Source organism: Echiichthys vipera (assembly GCF_963691815.1).
Source record: "Echiichthys vipera genome assembly, chromosome: 9".
Taxonomy (NCBI): domain Eukaryota; kingdom Metazoa; phylum Chordata; class Actinopteri; order Perciformes; family Trachinidae; genus Echiichthys; species Echiichthys vipera.
Genome location: NC_139834.1, coordinates 7,199,395 through 7,218,236, shown reverse-complemented (window position 1 = coordinate 7,218,236; position 18,842 = coordinate 7,199,395). Strand labels below are relative to the sequence as shown.

Below are 18,842 nucleotides of genomic sequence, written 5' to 3'. Positions count from 1 at the left end.
TCAACCGTATCACCGCGCGCAGAAGGAGCTGTATAATGAGCAGTACTCATGAAATATGTATTGTTTTATAATCAAATGGAAAAGCAGCACATCTTCACATTTGAGAAGCTTGAACCATGAAAGGTTTTTTCAAGAAAATGATTGCCCATTAACTGATCAGCTGTTTTATATGTCACTATATATATATATATATATATTGAATTAAAGTAACTAAACAAAAGTGAAATACTTACTAGTAGAAATGGGTTTAAAAACAAAATACTTGAGTACAGTGCATGTACCTCAAAACGGTGCTTTATTCCATTCCATCGCTATATATATATATCGCCTACTTTATTAAAAGCTGCAATACAATAATCTGAAAGTACTCCATTACAATTAAAAGTCCTGAATTCAAAATGTGAGTTCAGCAAAATGTACTTCAAGTATAAAAAGTTTAATTACTCAATATGCAGAATGGCTCCTTACAGTTTTATAGTATTGTAGAATATGATTCAGCTTTTATATTCATAACAAACAAGAGCAACTTAATGTCGGACTTGTGGAGCCAATTCAAGGTACTTTGTAAGCTTCTGGGTGGATTAGTAGTATTAGTACTGCATCATATCACATAAGCATCTGTGCTTTTCAAAGTAACCACAAGTGTCACAGAGTACAAGAGCAGTTTTATTCTGTGAACAGTAGTGGAGTAGTTCTGTTATTCCTTTTTTAAAGTTTGTTCATGAGAGAAAAAGAAAGTCCAAAGTCACTTATTGCCCACTACCCTGAATGCCATGAGCTTTACAAAAGGATAAAAATTAAAAAAAAACATGAAAAGATCAAAGTTAAATTATCGCCCTCATTTACTTAAAACCAGTAACAAAATGAACCAATACAAAAATCATCAAATCTAACATGAGGCAAATTCACAATCAACAACAAAGTGGACTTTTCTTTCATTAAGCTAATACTTATGCATTCTGTTGGAATTATGTAAATATGTATATATAATATATAGAGAGATATAGTACAGTACATACAATTGTAAGATAAAACACCAGTCACATGAATAAAATATACCAGGCTCTTTTATTATCCACTACTAAAATCGTTTGTTTCATAAGTTAGCATAAATCATTTGTAGGGAAGTTAGGGTATGAATACATGTTGTGTGGTATCTGATCTGGCCATTCAAATGCTATAGATGTTTGTTTCATTTTATATTTAAATCTCTACAGTAGTCCACCTCGTCTGTCTCGTAATGTTAGTTTTTCTTTTTTTATCTCTCTGATGAGTTTAATACTGTTGGTAGTTTAAACTTTTCTGTCTCTGTAGTTTGGAAACTCTTCCATTAAAAGGCTGCAGTTTGCCACTGGTCTTTTATCTGTATTTTCTTTTACCACAATATCTAATATCAGATATTTTATAGCATTGGACAAATCTGTCAATATTTGAATGAAATATAATACGAGAACTTCCAAAATGTTATCAAATGGCTCCATTATTACATAATTTTATGTAAGCAGTCCTTGTATCTAAATAGAGCTGCAACTAACAATTGTTTTCATCATCAACTGCTATAATTGAGTTATCAAATCTGTCCAAAACAAAGAAATATTCAATTTACTATGACGTGAGACCAAGCAGAGCAACAAACGTATTACATTTCAGAAACTGAAATCAAATATTTGGTGTTTATGCTTTCAAAAGAAATACTTAAATGATTCATTTATTGTCAAAATAGTGACTGATTCATTTCCTTTTGTTTGTTTTTTGAATCAATAATGAAAACAAACAGCTATGGGCAGTGAGCTACGACTTCTGGCCCCCACCGTTCCCTTGGTCTACTTAAATGAAAAACAAATAGATTTACAGGCCACCGTTGAATTAAAAAGAGGTTCATTGTAGAGTAGAGCTAAACATGCAGCATTATAATAAACAGTAGTTTTATATAAAAAAAAACAACAACTGGTAATGCAGTAGGTACAGATGAGTGTCAGTTTAACTATGCTTAATTAATAACACTGTATACAGATAATGCACAACCCTTTAAACACCAGTAGTAGCTACCTTGACAGCCCACCATATTTAATCCTGTAATGTATGAAGTGGCAAATAATCGCACTTGTTGCTCTCTACGGTAAGTCGAGCAGGTCATGTTGAGCGTAAAGTTCCTCTGTGATCTGGTACACCTCGGATATATGAGGTAGGGCTTCCCCGAGCTTGGCCACGACCTGCTCCGAGGAGCCTACGTTCATCACTTCAAAGAAAGCCGGACGCCCCGGGAGAACGCAGAACGCCATGCTCGCGGCCTTACGGACCACCCAAGGGTGGTGCTGGGAGAGAGACTCGTTGTAGGACTCTGAGCACATGACAGAAGTCTTGCCGTCCTCGTCGCTGGTGCGGAGACGCTCCAGGAAGAGCTCCAGCCACCTCAGTGCACGGTGGAGCCTCAGGAGAGTACGGCAGCCGGACTCTGGGTGGCTGCCTCTCTTGGTCAGGTCCACTAGTTCGTTCTCCAGCTCATATTTGACCATTGACTGGATGGTGACGTACTGGGACCCGTTCTCACCATCAATGTGAGTGACTAGGATATTGATCTTGTTGACAGCATCCTTGGAAATGAAGCTAAACACACTCCCCAAGCTGTTCAGGAACCTATTAAAGGGATAAACAAAACAGTTTGTTAACACCACAATGACTCTTTGAAGACAGCTGAGTAGGGCTGGAGTAAATATATTCAGATGCTTTACTTAAGAAAAAGCACTAATACCATGTTTGATATTTCCTTTATATTTCTCATACTTTCTTTCTCTCAGCTGAATTTAAGAAAAACATTTAATTGGGGCTGGATTTCAGTATTCTATTTTTACGTATGAAACATTTTTGCCAGACGTAGAATTACATCACAACAGAGGTCATGCTTTTATTTTTGCAGCATCACACCAAATGTAACATTGTCTCTGGACATAGAAGCTGGAGATTAGGAGATATTTTGTGTAATCAGTTTGTGGATGTCAATCCAAAATCTCTCTTTGTATCTATGTATTATCTTACATGAGAAAAATATAAATGAGCACATATTATCATCAATATTAAAACATGGACTAAGTCATTCTTTCAGAGGATGACATGTCGCCTGAGAAACACATTTAAAAACCATGGACATGTTCATGGTTTTTAAATGTGTTTCTCTCATTTTGAGTGCTACAGGGAATGTTAGATACATAATTTTCAGTTTATTTACTTCATTTTTTATCAAATGTGTGTTCCCTCTCTCCAAGGTGCTGGACAGGATGTCGGCCGCAGCTGCATCCTTGTTTCTATTGGGGGCAAAATCTGAAAATACTCCATTCTAAGTAAAAATCCTGCATTTAACACCTGACTAAAAGTATGTAAATAATATTATTTAAATGCACTACAAGTATGAAAAGTAAAAGTACTCATTGTTCAGTCAAATGTTCCCTGTCAGTGTTTAACTAATACATCTTGTTAATACTCATGCTGCATTAAAGTGTGTATTGCATTTTACTACTGTAGATGTATAAGGTTGTGCTCATGTTAACCCCTTTATGTACTGTTGGGTTGTTTAATCTACAGAAATGCCTCATATTCTAAAAGACCATCCTGGTGCTGTTATTATGATTTTGCATTTAATTCATTCCATCTTGTCCTTACGTCGTTGTTATTATTTGATATTTCCTTTATATTCCTCATACTTCCTTTCTTTCAGCTGAGTGTTATCTTTCCAAGCACACTTACTTTACAAGACCACGCCACCCAGCGACGTAGTGTTCGAGGTAGACTTCTTTATTCTCCGACAAACACACGTTGAAGGTATCGAGCACCTCCTGAAAGCAGAATTTCTGCTCTTCTCCAGGACCAGCCATGGTTTTCTATGCGGAAGTGCTCCCGACAGAAGGGAACAGGCAGCAAATGGATGTGGAGATGTGACTAACGGCCGCGCACAGACTGGAGGTCACGACAAAAGTGACTGCTGAGGTATAAACTCACTGAATGAACACATTACCTGCGAGAACACTTTTCAAAAGAAAGGGGAAATCAGGCGTTTGTGTTCATGTCAGTGGTGCGGCAGGTCATCCCTGCTCTAATCCGCTTCTACTGCGCAGACTCGAACCGGCAAACGTCGGAAATTGGCGACTTTGCCTTCAAAACAAAAGCATTTTAGAAAAAAATAAAAGGAAAAAACTATGGGCACACCTTAGTATTATTGACTCTTTCACGATAGATTTTATTTTACTTTGGGAAAATGTTGTTTTTGGTTTCCATAATTAGAAGGAAATGTATACTATTAATAAATCTGTTTTTATTTCTTGCAAAATATAACCATAAAAGTAAATTTTCTAAGAAAAAACCTTGTTTTTATGTTTCTCAAAAAGAAATGGAACTTTACTTTAAGCTAATCACCAAATCAGCAAATGAAAAGGCTGCTTTAAACCAAACCATAGACTTCTGTAATATGTAGTGTAACCTTGTTGTATAATGAACATCACCCCTGGCACAGGTTCTCTGTATTTTCCTTATATACTGTTCCCTGTATACTATTTGTATCTATGGCAACTCATTTTAAATAAAGCTGTTGAATTTAAAAAAAAAAGAAGCAAGACTTAGGAGCGGGTGTTTTTATGGTTGGTTGGTTGGATGGATGGATGGATGGATGGATGGATGGAAGGATGGATGGAAGGATGGAAGGAAGGATGGATGGAAGGATGGATGGAAGGATGGAAGGATGGATGGAAGGAAGGATGGAAGGAAGGATGGATGGATGGATGGATGGAAGGATGGATGTCACATCACTTCAATAAAGTCTTGTAACATGGTTTGCAATTTGGGGTTTTATTTTGAATGCGCCGCCCGGAAGCTCTGCCGTTTTAACGTGTGCAGCTTTGACACTGGTAAAAACAAACGTCGGAACTCAAAATGACCCACATGTATCCAAGTTAGACAATAAATATTTCTTTGTAAACAAGGCGTTATCCATCGGAAGCTCCCTGGCCTCCGGGTCACCAGCTGTGTATTTAATCTTTCTTCAAAAGCAGGCCAGAAAACATGCCTGAGATAAAAGTAACACCCCTGGGTGAGTAAAGCTGCAGGAGCTAACTAGCGTCTGAAATGAAATGATTGTGTCTCGAACTTTGACGGTATCTATCTGCTAAATGTCTTGTAGCATTAGAGTAGCAACAGCCTGTGTGTTTTCTGTTATAATGCACGTAAGCGGCGTGTAGGTTCCACCCTTAACTGACAGTTAGCCGTTGTTAGCCGGAGAAGCTAACTTGGTGGTGCGTTCATGATGTGTTTGTTTTTTTAAAGCTTTCTCTCAACTTCACTGTTCCTCTCGCCAAGGTTAACTTTATTGAAAATGTACAAAATAGACATGGCAACATTAATATGCATTCATTACATAATTGGTACAAAGCATTTGCCAAATGGCACGACAGCCTTGTATACAGGATTAACAATGGATCTCAAAGGAAGTGCTTTTAGTAGTTCATTCTGAACATAATTATAATATCAATAGAAAATAAAAAAAATAGTTAAAATAAATAATTTTACATACAAGGAGAAATACAGTTCTATTTCAGTTAGTCGAAAAAGTAAGGGCAAGTGTTTTAGAATATCATACAATTTTTGTGCTTCCAATTACCAATTTTAAGGACTTTACATACATTTTGAATTAATTTAAGAAAAATAAATAAAATTGGGGGTGGATTTCAGTAGTCTCTAGAGATAGAAGCTGGAAATTAGGAGATATTTTGTTTTATCAGTGTGTGGATGTCAGGCCAAAATCTCTCTTTGTATCTATGTATTATCCTACATGAGAAAAATCTGTGGTCTGTGGTCTCAGTATCGCTTTCACAAAATGAGCACATATTATCATCAATATTAAAACATAGACTAAGTCATTCTTTCAGAGGATGAATGTCGTCCATTGTTTTTAAATGTGTTTCTCTCATTTGGATGCTACAGGGAATGTTAGATACATAATTCTCAGTTTATTTACTTCATTTTTATCAAATGTGTGTTCTCTCTCTCCAAGGTGCTGGACAGGATGTCGGCCGCAGCTGCATCCTTGTTTCTATTGGGGGCAAAAACATAATGCTCGACTGTGGGATGCACATGGGATACAATGATGATGTAAGTGAAGTAGCGTATTTATTTCAAAATAGAAATAACAACCGTTTAAGATAATGCTTGTCCAAATACAACGATAAAAGTGAAGAAAAAAAAGGTCATCATCAAGTGTCATCACCTGGTGGTTACTGGTATTGCTGAAATTAGATTTGAAGATTACACAATTCATCAGTCTACAGAGAGGTTTAATAGAGATCATCAAAAAAAAATCCAAACCTTCTGCAGCTGCAGCTTCTTGAATGTGTAGATTTGTTGCTTTATGCTTATAGATTGAATACATTTGGGTTTTTTGGATGATTGGTTGAACAAAACAAGACATTTGAAGACATTTTGCCATTTTTATGACATTTTAAAAACTAACCAGTTACTCAAGATTAATCAGCAGACTAATTAAAATAAATTGTTTCAGGATTTTCAATGTGTAATCTCTCTTCCCAACTCTTTAGTTCAGTTACATACGTTTTGTAAGTTGTGAAGAAGGTCATTTACAGCATAAGAACAGTTGAATGCACGTCTCTATTGTCATTGCAGAGACGTTTCCCCGACTTTTCTTATATAACCCAGAACGGACGTCTGACAGAATTTCTGGACTGTGTGATCATCAGGTTTGTTTTCCTAACATTCACAGTATAAAGTGCCATTTCTCTCCCGATTATGGATACAATGAACAATCCAGTGTTTTTAACTTGGCTACACCTGTTTCCTTTCTCAGCCATTTCCACTTGGACCACTGTGGCGCTCTGCCCTTCATGAGTGAGATGGTGGGCTACGATGGACCCATCTACATGACTCATCCCACCAAGGCCATCTGTCCCATTTTGCTGGAGGACTTCCGGAAGATCACCGTCGACAAAAAGGGAGAAACCAACTTCTTCACCTCGCAGATGATAAAGGACTGCATGAAGAAAGTGGTACCTTTGAACCTCCACCAAACTGTCCAGGTGCGGCGCTCACATACGTTCTGATCACATCCATCTGTTAATCATTTCTGCACCAGCTGCTCATCCCTTTTGATGGCAAATCAAGCTGTTTCTGTTGTGCTGCTGCGCAGGTGGATGATGAGCTGGAGATCAAGGCGTACTATGCAGGCCATGTTCTGGGAGCTGCCATGGTGCACATCAAAGTGGGATCAGAATCTGTGGTCTACACTGTGAGTGTAAACAAGTCTGCACTGTATCAGAGTTTGAATCTGACACACAGGTCTAAAATTATCTTTTCATTTTTAGGGAGACTATAACATGACACCTGACAGGCATTTAGGGTAAGTAGCCTTCACTGTGGTTAATGATGACATGATGGAGTTTATGCCCACGCTTCTCTTCATCCTTGTGTTTTTATATTTGCAGCGCTGCATGGATCGACAAGTGTCGTCCAGACATCCTCATCTCAGAGTCCACATACGCCACCACCATCCGTGACTCGAAGAGATGCAGAGAGAGGGACTTTCTGAAGAAAGTGCACGAAAGCATAGAAAGAGGAGGAAAGGTCATTTTCAGAGTTAATGGAATTCTGTGTTTGGGGGTGGCTTTTTGTGTTCTTTCAATTTTTGTATTGCATCAGTTGCATGCAGTTTGTCTAAGATATTTGTTTCCTTATTATCTTTTCAGGTTCTCATTCCAGTTTTTGCCCTCGGAAGAGCACAAGAACTCTGCATCCTGTTGGAAACATTTTGGTAGGTTTGTTCTTCGATTGTTCACACAAATCCCAGAAACAAAATTCGCACAGGCTTTCTTATATGTTCTTCAACAGGTTTGTGGATGTAGATAAATCTCTGTCAAAGCTAGAAATAAGAGAGTAAAGGTGATTTGTGAAAGTGATGTGTGGAAATAATCACTGTACCCTGGTGGTGTAATATCAGATAAAGGACTCCTCCCTACCATAGTTTTGTTTTATATAGGGAAAAGGCAGAGGATCTTTAGTGGGAGATAGCAGGTGAACACTACAGATATAGATGCCAAATAGAATTGGTGGGTATTGGTGTATATTATCTGAACGATGGGAACCCCAAGATTGACATGCCGCTCAGCACTGTGTCAAGTTCTTCTGTGTTTTGTTTACATGCCTATTAAAATGTTGAAAGCGTGTATAAAGGCTTAGAACAGAAGTTTGTTATTTCCATTTCCCTGCTCACTTATTTACAATAAGTTGTTGCAGCAATTTTTGCGTTGGTACCATTCGTTACGCAGATTTGGTACTAAATTTGACCATTTTTCCACCACTTGATATAAAAATGGTCAAAAATCCCTCCAAAACACCACATTAAGACACCAAGACTTCGAGGAACACCATAGAAAAATCCATGCTGGAGATTTCTGCAGTTGCATTTTTCTATGATAAAATGGCGAGCATTTCTGTTCTGGAACCTGAAAAATGTTCAATATACCCAGGGAAGCCATCTGTCATCTGAATGCCCTAGGTCTGTAGTTTGTGGTTGTAAAGTTTCATGGTGCTGTGGTTATCATAGAGGTCACAACAGCTCATTTTATACAGTGAGGTCAACTGCTACCGTGGAGACTAACATCGTCACTTCAGAGCCTCTGAAATACATTAGTGTCGGCTGAGGACGCAGGCGTCTGCGAGGAGTGGAAGAGGTTGAATAGAAAGTCCTGTCAATGTGGAGTAATTACACATGATTACCATATGCAAAGGTCGCAAATTGTCTGGAATCAGAAAAGTAGCAGCTCCCTTAAATAGCTGTATTCATTTTATTAAGCTTGATAGAATAATGGTGACATATGAACTTTATTCACATTAAACATTGGCTCATTGGGCAGACGCTCTAATCACGTCCTTTCCCTGTCCTCCCTATCAGGGAGAGAATGAACCTGAAGGCCCCGATCTACTTCTCCACTGGGCTGACGGAGAAAGCGAATCATTATTACAAGCTTTTCATAACGTGGACCAACCAGAAGATTCGAAAAACCTTTGTACAGAGAAACATGTTTGAATTTAAGCACATCAAGCCCTTTGATCGCTCCTACGCTGATAATCCTGGACCTATGGTAATTGTTTTGTTTTTCCTCCAAAGTGTACAAGTATTTAATTCAGGATTCAAATTCAAATTGCTGTGAACATTGTGCACACTTCCAGGTGGTGTTTGCCACACCAGGTATGCTGCACGCTGGTCAGTCTTTGCAGATCTTCAAGAAATGGGCTGGCAATGAGAAAAACATGGTGAGTCCCATAAGGAAATGTTTTCTTTTTCAATTACTATACTTGATAAAGACCTAGTTCTGCCTTTCTTTTAGGTGATCATGCCTGGGTATTGTGTACAAGGAACAATCGGTCACAAGATCCTAAACGGGCAGAGGAAACTGGAGATGGAAGGGAGAGCAACAGTACGTTTCCCGTCATCTGTGTCAGTTAGGAGATCATACTTTTTATTTATCTCAGCTCTGCAGATAAAGTCACCTCATCCTGTCATCCCTCCTGTCTCTCATCTTCCTTTTGACGTCGGTCTGATAATGTAGAGAGGTGCTTAAAGAAAGTGGTCAACTCGTGGAAAATGCTTTTTGGCTTTCTTGGCGGGAGTTCTATGAGAAAATCAATACCACGGTCATATCTGAGCTTAGCTTCAGGGCTGCAACTAACGGTTATTTCCATTATCGATTAATCTGACGATTATATTCAAGATTAAGTGTTTTGATTTAAAAAGTCAGAAAATAGTGAAACATTTCCATTCCAGTTTCTTAAAGTCCGAGGGGATGTCTTTAAATTTCATGCTTTGTAAAACAGAGAAAAGCAGGAAATGTCCATATTTGAGGCTGAAAACAGCATTTTCTGCTATTTTTGTATGAAAGATTACTTTAATAATTAAAGTATCAAATAATTTTGATCAATTTAGTCAACCGATCATTGCAGCTCTACTTAGCTTAGTATAAAGACTGAAAACTGGGGAAAACTCTTCAATGGTAACGGTAATGTTAATGGTAAGTTCAATGCCTAATGTGATTATGTGTAGGACTCTTTCTTGTCTCTTGTTATTGCCAAAAGTTTGTTCTGATAGCCTGTCCGGCGGTGCGTGCATGTTAGTGCATGTGACCATAAAAGTCCCACCAGAGGAGCTCCTCTAATGAAACAGGTATTAAAGTGAATGAATCTTCTCATCTCTCAGCAAAAGAGCCAATACATGGAACTAATCCTTGAAAAAAATAACTACAAAAAACATGAAATTGTGATTAATGTGAAAAACAACACTTGACTTTCTGTTTCTGCGATTCCTACAGTTGGATGTGAAGCTACAGGTGGAGTACATGTCCTTCAGTGCCCATGCAGATGCTAAGGGCATCATGCAGCTCATTCGCATGGCAGAGCCTCGAAACATGCTGCTGGTTCACGGGGAGGCAGTGAAAATGGAGTTCCTAAAGGGCAAGATTGAACAGGAGTTCAGTAAGTGCATCATCAATAGCGTCAGGCTCTTTACAAGTATATTTGGCAGATGTGTGCAAGCTCATAGTAAGAGGAGACATTCTCAGTCCTGTCGATGTTGTTTTTTTAACGGCAGGCATAGATTGCCACATGCCAGCCAACGGAGAGACAGTGACTGTGACCACCAACCCCAGCGTGCCTGTGGATATCTCACTCAACCTGCTCAAGAGGGAGATGGCTCTCGGAGGTATGTCTTGTTTATTGCTTAGTTTGTTTAATTTGTAGCCTAAGGTGTAATAAAGTGAAACAAAGTGTGTATTTGGTAAAAATGGTTTTACAGTAGGTACAGGGAGCCTACGCAGTTTCAGTTTCAGTTTCAGAATTCAGTTTGTTCCTGACATTTAGATTTTCTTCAGTGCGGTTTACCCGGCTAGCCCTCGTGTCCCACGCGACCTAAATATCATGACCCAGATTAGTTGTCATCATGATAAATGTCATGTATGGAGATGATAGGACTCTAAACGCACAGAAATGTAATAGTTATGTGTATCAGGACAGTGCAGTTTTCATGCTCCTTTGTGTCTAGTTTTCGAATTTCTTATGTCTAAAGACTCCGCCACATAGTGTTATTATAGTATCTGTTTTTTGTATTTATTTTTTAGGGAATTATTATAGTACTTATATATACTATACTATATTTTATATATATATATCATACTACAGTTATACAGTTAGTATTAGTATTATGGTATATATTTGAACATTTAAGTAATACATTTTGATTTATTATGAATAAGTAAGCTTAATTAAAATGAAATTGTGGAAGTGAAATTGTTTGAGATCTGTATAAATCTTGGTCGGCAGAATTCAGCAGCTCCTTGGCATCGTCCCTACCCAAATCTGCACCTATGCTTCATGTGATAATTTACCTGTTTATTTATGTCTGTGATGAACCGTTGTTGTGTTGAAGGGCCGCTTCCTGATCCCAAAAAACCTCGCACCATGCACGGAACCCTGATCATGAAAGAAAACGTGAGTTCCCATACTTCTAACTATGTCAGTGCAGGAGTTCTGTCACTCTTGGACTTACCAAAATACTTTTGTGACCTTTTACATCGACGACCTGCGGTCTCGTGGCATTTGCTCCGTTATCACAGGCGACAGATGGTGATGTAATTCCTCGTCGTCTTTTTCCTGAGCACAGAGTCTGAAGCTGGTGTCGTCGGAGCAGGCCCTGAAGGAGCTGGGCCTCAACGAACATCAGTTGCGCTTCACCTGCCGCGTGCAGCTCCAGGACCCGCACAGCGACTCTGACACACTTCACAGAATCTACACACATCTCAAGAGGTGAGGGCAGCACTGCAGGGAGAGGAGGGTCACTGAGTTTCCTGCATTTACATACTAATCTGCATTATTTTGCAATTCACCTACACCGTGCACTTTCTCCACCTTCCTCCTATGATCCAAGCCGCTGTTTTTGTGCCTTTTTTTAAAAAAAAAAAAAAACATTCTCTGTGTCTCGTTTGTTTTTTGGTTATTTGAGTACATTGGAGTATACGGTATGTGTTGTTTCTTTTCTCCTTTATTTTGCCGGATGCTTGTGATGTGAAAATAACTTCACATCACACACCCACACTGTCAGAGCTCAATCTCAAGGCCATCTCACGATCGCATTGACAATAGTAAAGGGACAGCACACACCCAATAAACCGCCAGTTCATCATCATGCCCTCCGGACGCATGTTCAGGTCGTGGCGTGCTGCCCATAAACTGTAGGGTTGAGGTGGAAAAGAATTTCCCCTCTGGGACAATAAAGTCTAAAATCTAACTTAAGTATTGTATTTCTTAAACCTCTATTATGAACCCTCGCTTTTGCATTCCTCTCCTTCAGTGTGTTAAAAGGCTACACCATCCAGCACCTCCCCGATGGCACAGTCATGGTGGAGTCCATCGTCATCAAAGTCTCCTCCTCTGCTGAAGACACCAACACGAAGGTCCTGCTACTTTCCTGGAGTTATCAGGTAAAACATTATCATCGTCTAGGCTTCACTGATTTCAATATTCACAACTGGAAAAATGGACCTTTAAATACCCCGCACAACACAGCAGCAGTTTTGAGACCAGTTCAGATCTTTATTGTCCCTCGAGATGTTTTGGGGGCATAAAAACATAAATGCAGTAAAAACACAATAACATAATCACGCAGTCCCATTGGTTTCTGCGGCATGTCAGCCATTACAATATATCTGAAAAATAATAGCTCTTTAAATGTTTATAAAAACTAAGGTTTCAACACTGAAAAGGTTGAAGGTTTCTTACTTAATATGTTGTTTTCATGGACTTCTTTAGCAATTCCTTTTTATCTTTATTTAGAAGTGTATATTTTAAATATGTTGTAAACCCTGGTGATAGGGCTGAGATCATTCATGGACAAGGAAATATGTAGCTGTGTACCATCTGTGTATTTATGGTAATGAACACTGTTAATTTGTCTGAGGGGTTAAAGGTTAAACCAAAAGGGGGCCTTAAATTGATCCCTGTGGTACTCCATACCATTTGTTGACTGTTTTGGAGACAAACCACCCATGATTCCCACTCTTTCTAATAAGATCTTGTGATCTTCAGTGTTGAATTAAGCACTGTGGTGTTGAAGCACAATAATGGACACCTTGGAGACCATTGACCAACTCTGACAAGAGCTATTTCTGTACTGTGGTGAGGTCTGAACCCAGACGTAAACAGGTCAAAGCAGTATGTTCATTTTATAGTAAACAAGCACGAAATTACTGATGGCTCTCTACGGTTTCCAGTTTTGGCACTTTAACAATAATCTGCCTATACGGCCTATATTTGATTTTAGAAATGTTCATTCTTTTGTAGTGATCATCACACTGCTGTAAAAGATCACTGACCACAGGCACAGGACCGCAAATTTCAGTGAAGCTGACAACCGCCGTGCCATCTGCAAATAGTACTTTTGACGCCTACATTCAATGGTATAAAGAACATACACAGTAAAGGGGGCACAGGACGCATCCCGTGGGGATGAATAAACATCTTGCATGAATTGGCCTCAAGGTCCTTATAAGACAGCTGGGCAGCTGCATCATCCACTTCTCTGTGGGCAAGGGGTCAAGGAGACCCTTAACCACCGGTCCACATTTATATACTCTGGGATAATTGTTTTGGAAAAAAAAAAAAAAAAAAGATTGAAGGTGACTCCCCATTAGGTTGCAAAGGTCAGTGTGATTGACGTTGAAATCCTGAGGCTCTGCAACGTCCAGCCCACTTGACTATTTTATCTGAAAGTATTTGATTGTTCATATTGTTGTTTGTATACCTGCAGGATTAAATAAAACAAACAGCAGAGAAAGAGGGCGTGCACAGTGTTTGATAAGAAGCCGTTTAATCTACAAAATCATGCCCATTCAAAATCATTTTTGAGCCCCAGAATAGTACATTTGTTTTGGGTGAGATCTGGTGTGACCGCAGCGTGAGGGAGGATATCCGTTAAACAGTCTTTACCTCAGGAGAGGTTCAGTCGGCCTCACACTTGTGTGGGTGGACAGTTGGGGACTGAGGGCTTTGAAAGTGAAAATGAGATGAAAGTAGAAGCACGGGAAAGCTGCCTGTTAACTTCAGTCACTGCACAATCGAAGGAGAGAGAGCTGTCTGTGGCTTCATGCGCCCGGTGCAGCACAAAGGACTGGCAAATAAAACAAACCAAGTCTGTTTCTGCCTCTTTTTCTGTCTTCAATTCTCTCAGAAAAGTGGCTTAAAGATTCGATTGCCACTGAATATAATACCATAGTTTTTGATGGTATCTGTTAGATTATCAAGTCTTTGTGTAGGAAATGTAATCAGGTAGTACTTAAGAAATAAATGGTGGTAACACTTAAGCTGTGTTCTCTGTAAGCTTCAATGTAGAATACACCTTAACATTATTCTTTCAAAAGTAATTTAATATAAGACGTAATCTTTATTTGATGATTGGAAAGGTCTACTGGTTTTACAAAATTTAACCTTCCTACCTTAATACAATGCTGCTATGTTATTAATGCTATTAATCACACCTGTGCTTCTCCTGTAACCACTGAGCAGAGTGTCTGACATGAAGAAAAGCTTCACACTCACCAAATTAAACTCTGAGAACTATTAGATCAACAGAAAATGAAATGCTAGCTTTTCTAATAATCGAACGAGGAGGTTTAGTCCGTATTTCTTTTTTTTTTTTTTATTTATTCAGAAATGTAAAGTGTAAATTAATCATTAAGAGCATTTTTATGATATGCCAAACATTCATTATTTTCAGCTTCTCAAATATGATATTTTGCTGCCTTTCTGTCTGTTATGTTATTGTAAACTGAATATATTTTTAGTTGTTTGTCGGACAAAACAAGCTGTCTGAAGTTGTCACCTTGGGCTTTAGGAATTTTTCAAGCATTTCCCCTATTTTCGGACATATACTAGACCAGACAATTAATCTTGTCACAAGTTATTTTTTAACAAATTATTAATATACTTTTAAAAACGAAAAATAACAAATAGTTCTTTCAGCCCACAACAACAACAAAGTGAAACATTCACTCAAAAACACAAGTATCAACTGCGTCATTTTAAGATGTCATAAGATGTTAACGTGTTAAAGTGAAGATATGGTGTTTTGTCTTTTCCTGCAATGCTTTGACTTTGTCTGCTTTGTTCTGTTTTTTTCTTTTTTCGTTTTGTCAGGACGAGGACCTGGGGAGCTTCCTTTCAAATCTGCTGAAAAAGGGGCTTCCACCTGGACTCTGCTGAATATCTTTCACTCCAGAAAATACAAACATTTGAAGAAAAGTCACACTCTTTTGAACCTGGATTTGTGGAGACTGGAAAGTTCTTCCCAGTGCAACATTAAGGCTGAATTAGCTCCCAGTTACTGTTGGGATAGTGATCCTTATTCAGGCTGCAGCTCTGATTCTTCTTTAGTGATGCTGCAGACTTTCATGGACTCATTTACAGACTCAACCGCACACAATTAAGAAAAACAAGATTCCAATTTGTACCTTTATTTTGATGTACAAAGTCAAGTTGAATAAACACTTTTATAGAAAAGTCAAATTATCATCGTGAAGTTACATTTACAATCATTCTGAAGCATATAAAGAGATATATTTACAATATACGTGTGCTGTGCTAATGTGCAATGGTATAAACACCCCTCCTCCTCCGGATTCTCCCCCACGGCCACGTCATCTTGTACTGCTTCCATTTGCAGTGGCTGGTGGTGATGTAGTAAAGCACGGGGTCCAAGCAGGTGTTGAGGATGACAAGCGCCATGGTGACCCGCCTGGCGTGGTAGATGGCGTTGGCAGAGAAGCAGCTTTCGATGACCTCCATGCGTCGAAGGAGGTGCAGCAAGTACACCACGTGGTTGGGTAGGAAGCAGAGCAGCGTTATCGCCAGGATGGTGTAAATGACCCACACAGCTTTTTGAGCTGTTTTAGTCTTAATCATGGAAATGCGCCTCGCGGCCAGCGGGTAACACACCAGGATGATCAGGGAGGGCAGCAGGGAGCCAAAGAACAGGCCTAGCACGCTGTACACCGCCAAGCGTGCATTCCACTCGTTCTTGGCGAAATTCTCAAAGCAGCTGTGGCTTCCAGACATGTCCTCGTTGGTTTCCAGAGGTCCCATGAGGACGAAGACCAGCATAGCCACTACGATTACACACCAGAGAACCACACTCACAACCAGAGAGCACCGGGGGCTCCGCAGCCTCAGATAGGAGTGCGGATGTACAGTGGCAATGTAGCGATCCACACAGATACAAGTCATGAAGGCGATGCTCATGTAGATGTTGGCGAAGAACAGAATCCCAGTGACGCGGCAGGCGACGTCCCCAAACACCCAGTCGTTTCTGTTGAGGTGGTAGTGGATCTTAAAGGGCAGGGTGCAGAGTATGACGATGTCTGCCAGAGCCAGATTGCTGATGTAAACACTGAAGGCTGTGCGGGGAGTGATCCTGAAGGAGAAGACGAAGAGGGCAGCCAGATTTCCTGGTAGACCTATAACTAAAGCGAGGATGTAGACCGCTGGGAAAAAGTAGTACTGGTACTCTACCGAAGGGGCTCTGCAGTCGCCATCTGTCACGTTCATCGTTGTTGTTTTTTGTCAGATGAAAGTCAGAAAGCGTAGGTTGATTCTCAGAAACGCAGCTGCATCTGTAACTGTACCAACAGAAGAGCTTTTTTCCACTTTTCCATTGACACTTTATTGGAAACCAATCTTTTTTGGTGATTTGTTGCTTTTGAGAAATGTTTTTTTGTTCCAGAAATTGACTGCATTATTTTGTAAGCTCATTTTCTGAAAACAAAGAATATTTAAACACATACTACAAATACACATTTACTCACACGTCAAAAATGAAACAAACGTTGAAGTGAAAAAGAAATGGCAGAAACACAGTGACCACTTCAGAAAGCCGACAATGTTACACTTCCAGTATCACACTCGTGACATATTTCTCCTTTACCATATTTTCAGGAATTATGTTTCTGATTTATATACATTTGTAACATCTTCACACAAATGAAACCTAGCTAAGCCCAACTACAGTTAAAATAAAACAATTAGGGGAGAAAAAACGCTTACCGAGATGTGTAGAGACTCCTTCGTTTTATCTCCTGTTGAAAACACGTGAGATCAAAGCTTTGTAGCTGCACTTTGTTTGAGCAGCTCCTCTCAGAGCACAGGGAGTATATACAAGGCTGCTCTCTGCTCAGGCGTCTTTAATTTCCTGTCTCTGTGTAGGTGTGGAGGTAAGAGAGGGGCAGGAAACCATAGCATGACACTAGATGATGCATACAGTCTGCTTTTATCACCCACTGCAACATAGAGAGAGATATTGTGAGTATGAGTATCTCCCCTACATTTCCAGCAGGCGGATAGAGTGTATTTATAATTTATGTCGGTCGATTTAAACACACATAATGCACAAACATGTTTCACATCCTCTTAGGCGGTTTTGAAGTCCTGGACCTACAGAGCTAAATGAAAAATTTAAGGTGTGTCTTAAATGTGGTAATTCAAGATTTCTATACAAGTATGATTCCTGCCTTTTTATAGGGATAGTTATATTCTATATTTTTTTCATAGCTTTACCTTGGTGTCAAACAGCCCTGTGTAGCTTCACACGGACTGAAGCTCTCATCCTAAAGCTAAAACACATTTAGCTGCTGACCACCACATCAGTACATTTCTGAGCTTCCATGCCTGTCCTGCTTGCTTCTCCAGGGCGCTCATCAACTTCTGCTGGTAATAAACTGACTATGGATAAGTACTTCATACAACCCCACTGCACACGTGCAAGATATGGATGTTACACACACAAGATTAGATTAATCATGTATGCACACAATCCAAATCTTCCACGAGCAAGATGACTGGTGCGCTTGAGATTCATATCTATATATGTTTTTAATGACCTTTTATATGTTTTAAATGTATACGTTTTATGTGTTATTTCTCCCAATGCTTTAAATGTTTTATGTGGAGCACTTTGAATTGCCTTGTTGAATTGTGCTATACAAATAAACTTGCCTTGCCTTATGTCTTCCAGGATATCCGCAATGATAGGATCTGGTGGTGATATTACCTGTACATGCCACAAGTCATGCTGCATGGTTATTTTCACAACATGAACTCCTCTCTGTGACTTCACACTCAGAGAGGAGCCACATTGACCTGCTTGAGGTTAATGTGGCTCCTCTCTGAGTGCGAATGCTCAGAGAGGAGCATTAGCTGTTGGGCCCCTGTTAGCTCCTCTGTCTTCTCATTCTCTGTGTATTGTGTACATGATTCCTATGTTGGAGTATTTCATGGCCTCAGGTTTGCTGTGTGGTAATTTACACACACACACACACATATATATATATATATATACAGTGGTATGCAAAAGTTTGGGCACCCCTTAGGAAAATCATTACATCCGTTTGTCACTTAGTGAGCTTTTGAAGCAGCAACTTAATTTTAACATATGTTATACCTCATGGAAACAGAAACATCTCAGTAGTGAAACCATTTTTATTGGTCCAACAGAATATTTTTTATGTGCATTTAAACAAAAATAGGCATGTGCATAAATTTGGACACCCCAAAGAAATAATTCCATTAATATTTAGTCGAGCCTTCTTTTGCTGCTAGAACAGCCTGTAGACGCCTCCTATAGCCACAGACAAGTCCCTGAAGTCCGGCAGGTGGTATTTTGGCCCATTCCTCCTTACAAAAGGCCTCCAGTTCAGTCAGGTTTCTTGGCTTCCGTGCGTACACAGCCTGCTTCAAATCAGTCCATACATTTTCAA

The 18,842-nt window shown here is 39.4% G+C and overlaps 3 protein-coding genes across 3 annotated transcripts; 1 reads left to right on the top strand and 2 right to left on the bottom strand.

Moving 5' to 3' along the window:
- Positions 1–817: 817 nt before the first annotated feature.
- On the bottom strand, positions 818–4,082 carry cptp (ceramide-1-phosphate transfer protein). Its single transcript, XM_083920742.1, has 2 exons — positions 3,742–4,082; positions 818–2,637 (listed from the first exon to the last, which is right to left on the bottom strand). The coding sequence occupies exons 1-2, from the start codon at positions 3,867–3,869 to the stop codon at positions 2,115–2,117; spliced, it is 651 nt and encodes a 216-aa protein (XP_083776868.1). The 5' UTR covers positions 3,870–4,082; the 3' UTR covers positions 818–2,114.
- An 823-nt stretch (positions 4,083–4,905) lies between these two features.
- Positions 4,906–15,539, top strand: ints11 (integrator complex subunit 11). The gene is made up of 17 exons (XM_083919568.1): positions 4,906–5,077; positions 6,038–6,135; positions 6,664–6,737; positions 6,845–7,073; positions 7,184–7,282; positions 7,359–7,393; positions 7,479–7,617; positions 7,740–7,804; positions 8,945–9,134; positions 9,223–9,306; positions 9,381–9,470; positions 10,359–10,521; positions 10,637–10,747; positions 11,471–11,532; positions 11,705–11,847; positions 12,392–12,521; positions 15,232–15,539. Exons 1-17 carry the CDS (start codon positions 5,050–5,052, stop codon positions 15,295–15,297), a joined length of 1,806 nt encoding a protein of 601 aa, XP_083775694.1. The 5' UTR covers positions 4,906–5,049; the 3' UTR covers positions 15,298–15,539.
- Positions 15,540–15,543: 4 nt separating this feature from the next.
- LOC310951372 (P2Y purinoceptor 1) lies at positions 15,544–17,240 on the bottom strand. The gene is made up of 2 exons (XM_083919569.1): positions 17,134–17,240; positions 15,544–16,709 (listed from the first exon to the last, which is right to left on the bottom strand). Exon 2 carries the CDS (start codon positions 16,636–16,638, stop codon positions 15,676–15,678), a length of 963 nt encoding a protein of 320 aa, XP_083775695.1. The 5' UTR covers positions 16,639–16,709; positions 17,134–17,240; the 3' UTR covers positions 15,544–15,675.
- Between the last annotated feature and the right edge of the window lie 1,602 nt (positions 17,241–18,842).

Excerpts from the sequence above, each read along its gene's own strand:
- cptp (XM_083920742.1), bottom strand. The coding sequence starts at position 3,869 with ATGGCTGGTCCTGGAGAAGAGCAGAAATTCTGCTTTCAGGAGGTGCTC. Across the intron at positions 2,638-3,741 it reads GGGTGGCGTGGTCTTGTAAA|GTTCCTGAACAGCTTGGGGA; the intron begins GTAAGTGTGCTT and ends TCCCTTTAATAG.
- ints11 (XM_083919568.1), top strand. The coding sequence starts at position 5,050 with ATGCCTGAGATAAAAGTAACACCCCTGG. Across the intron at positions 5,078-6,037 it reads GATAAAAGTAACACCCCTGG|GTGCTGGACAGGATGTCGGC; the intron begins GTGAGTAAAGCT and ends TCTCTCTCCAAG. Across the intron at positions 11,848-12,391 it reads ATCTACACACATCTCAAGAG|TGTGTTAAAAGGCTACACCA; the intron begins GTGAGGGCAGCA and ends CCTCTCCTTCAG.
- LOC310951372 (XM_083919569.1), bottom strand. The coding sequence starts at position 16,638 with ATGAACGTGACAGATGGCGACTGCAGAGCCCCTTCGGTAGAGTACCAG.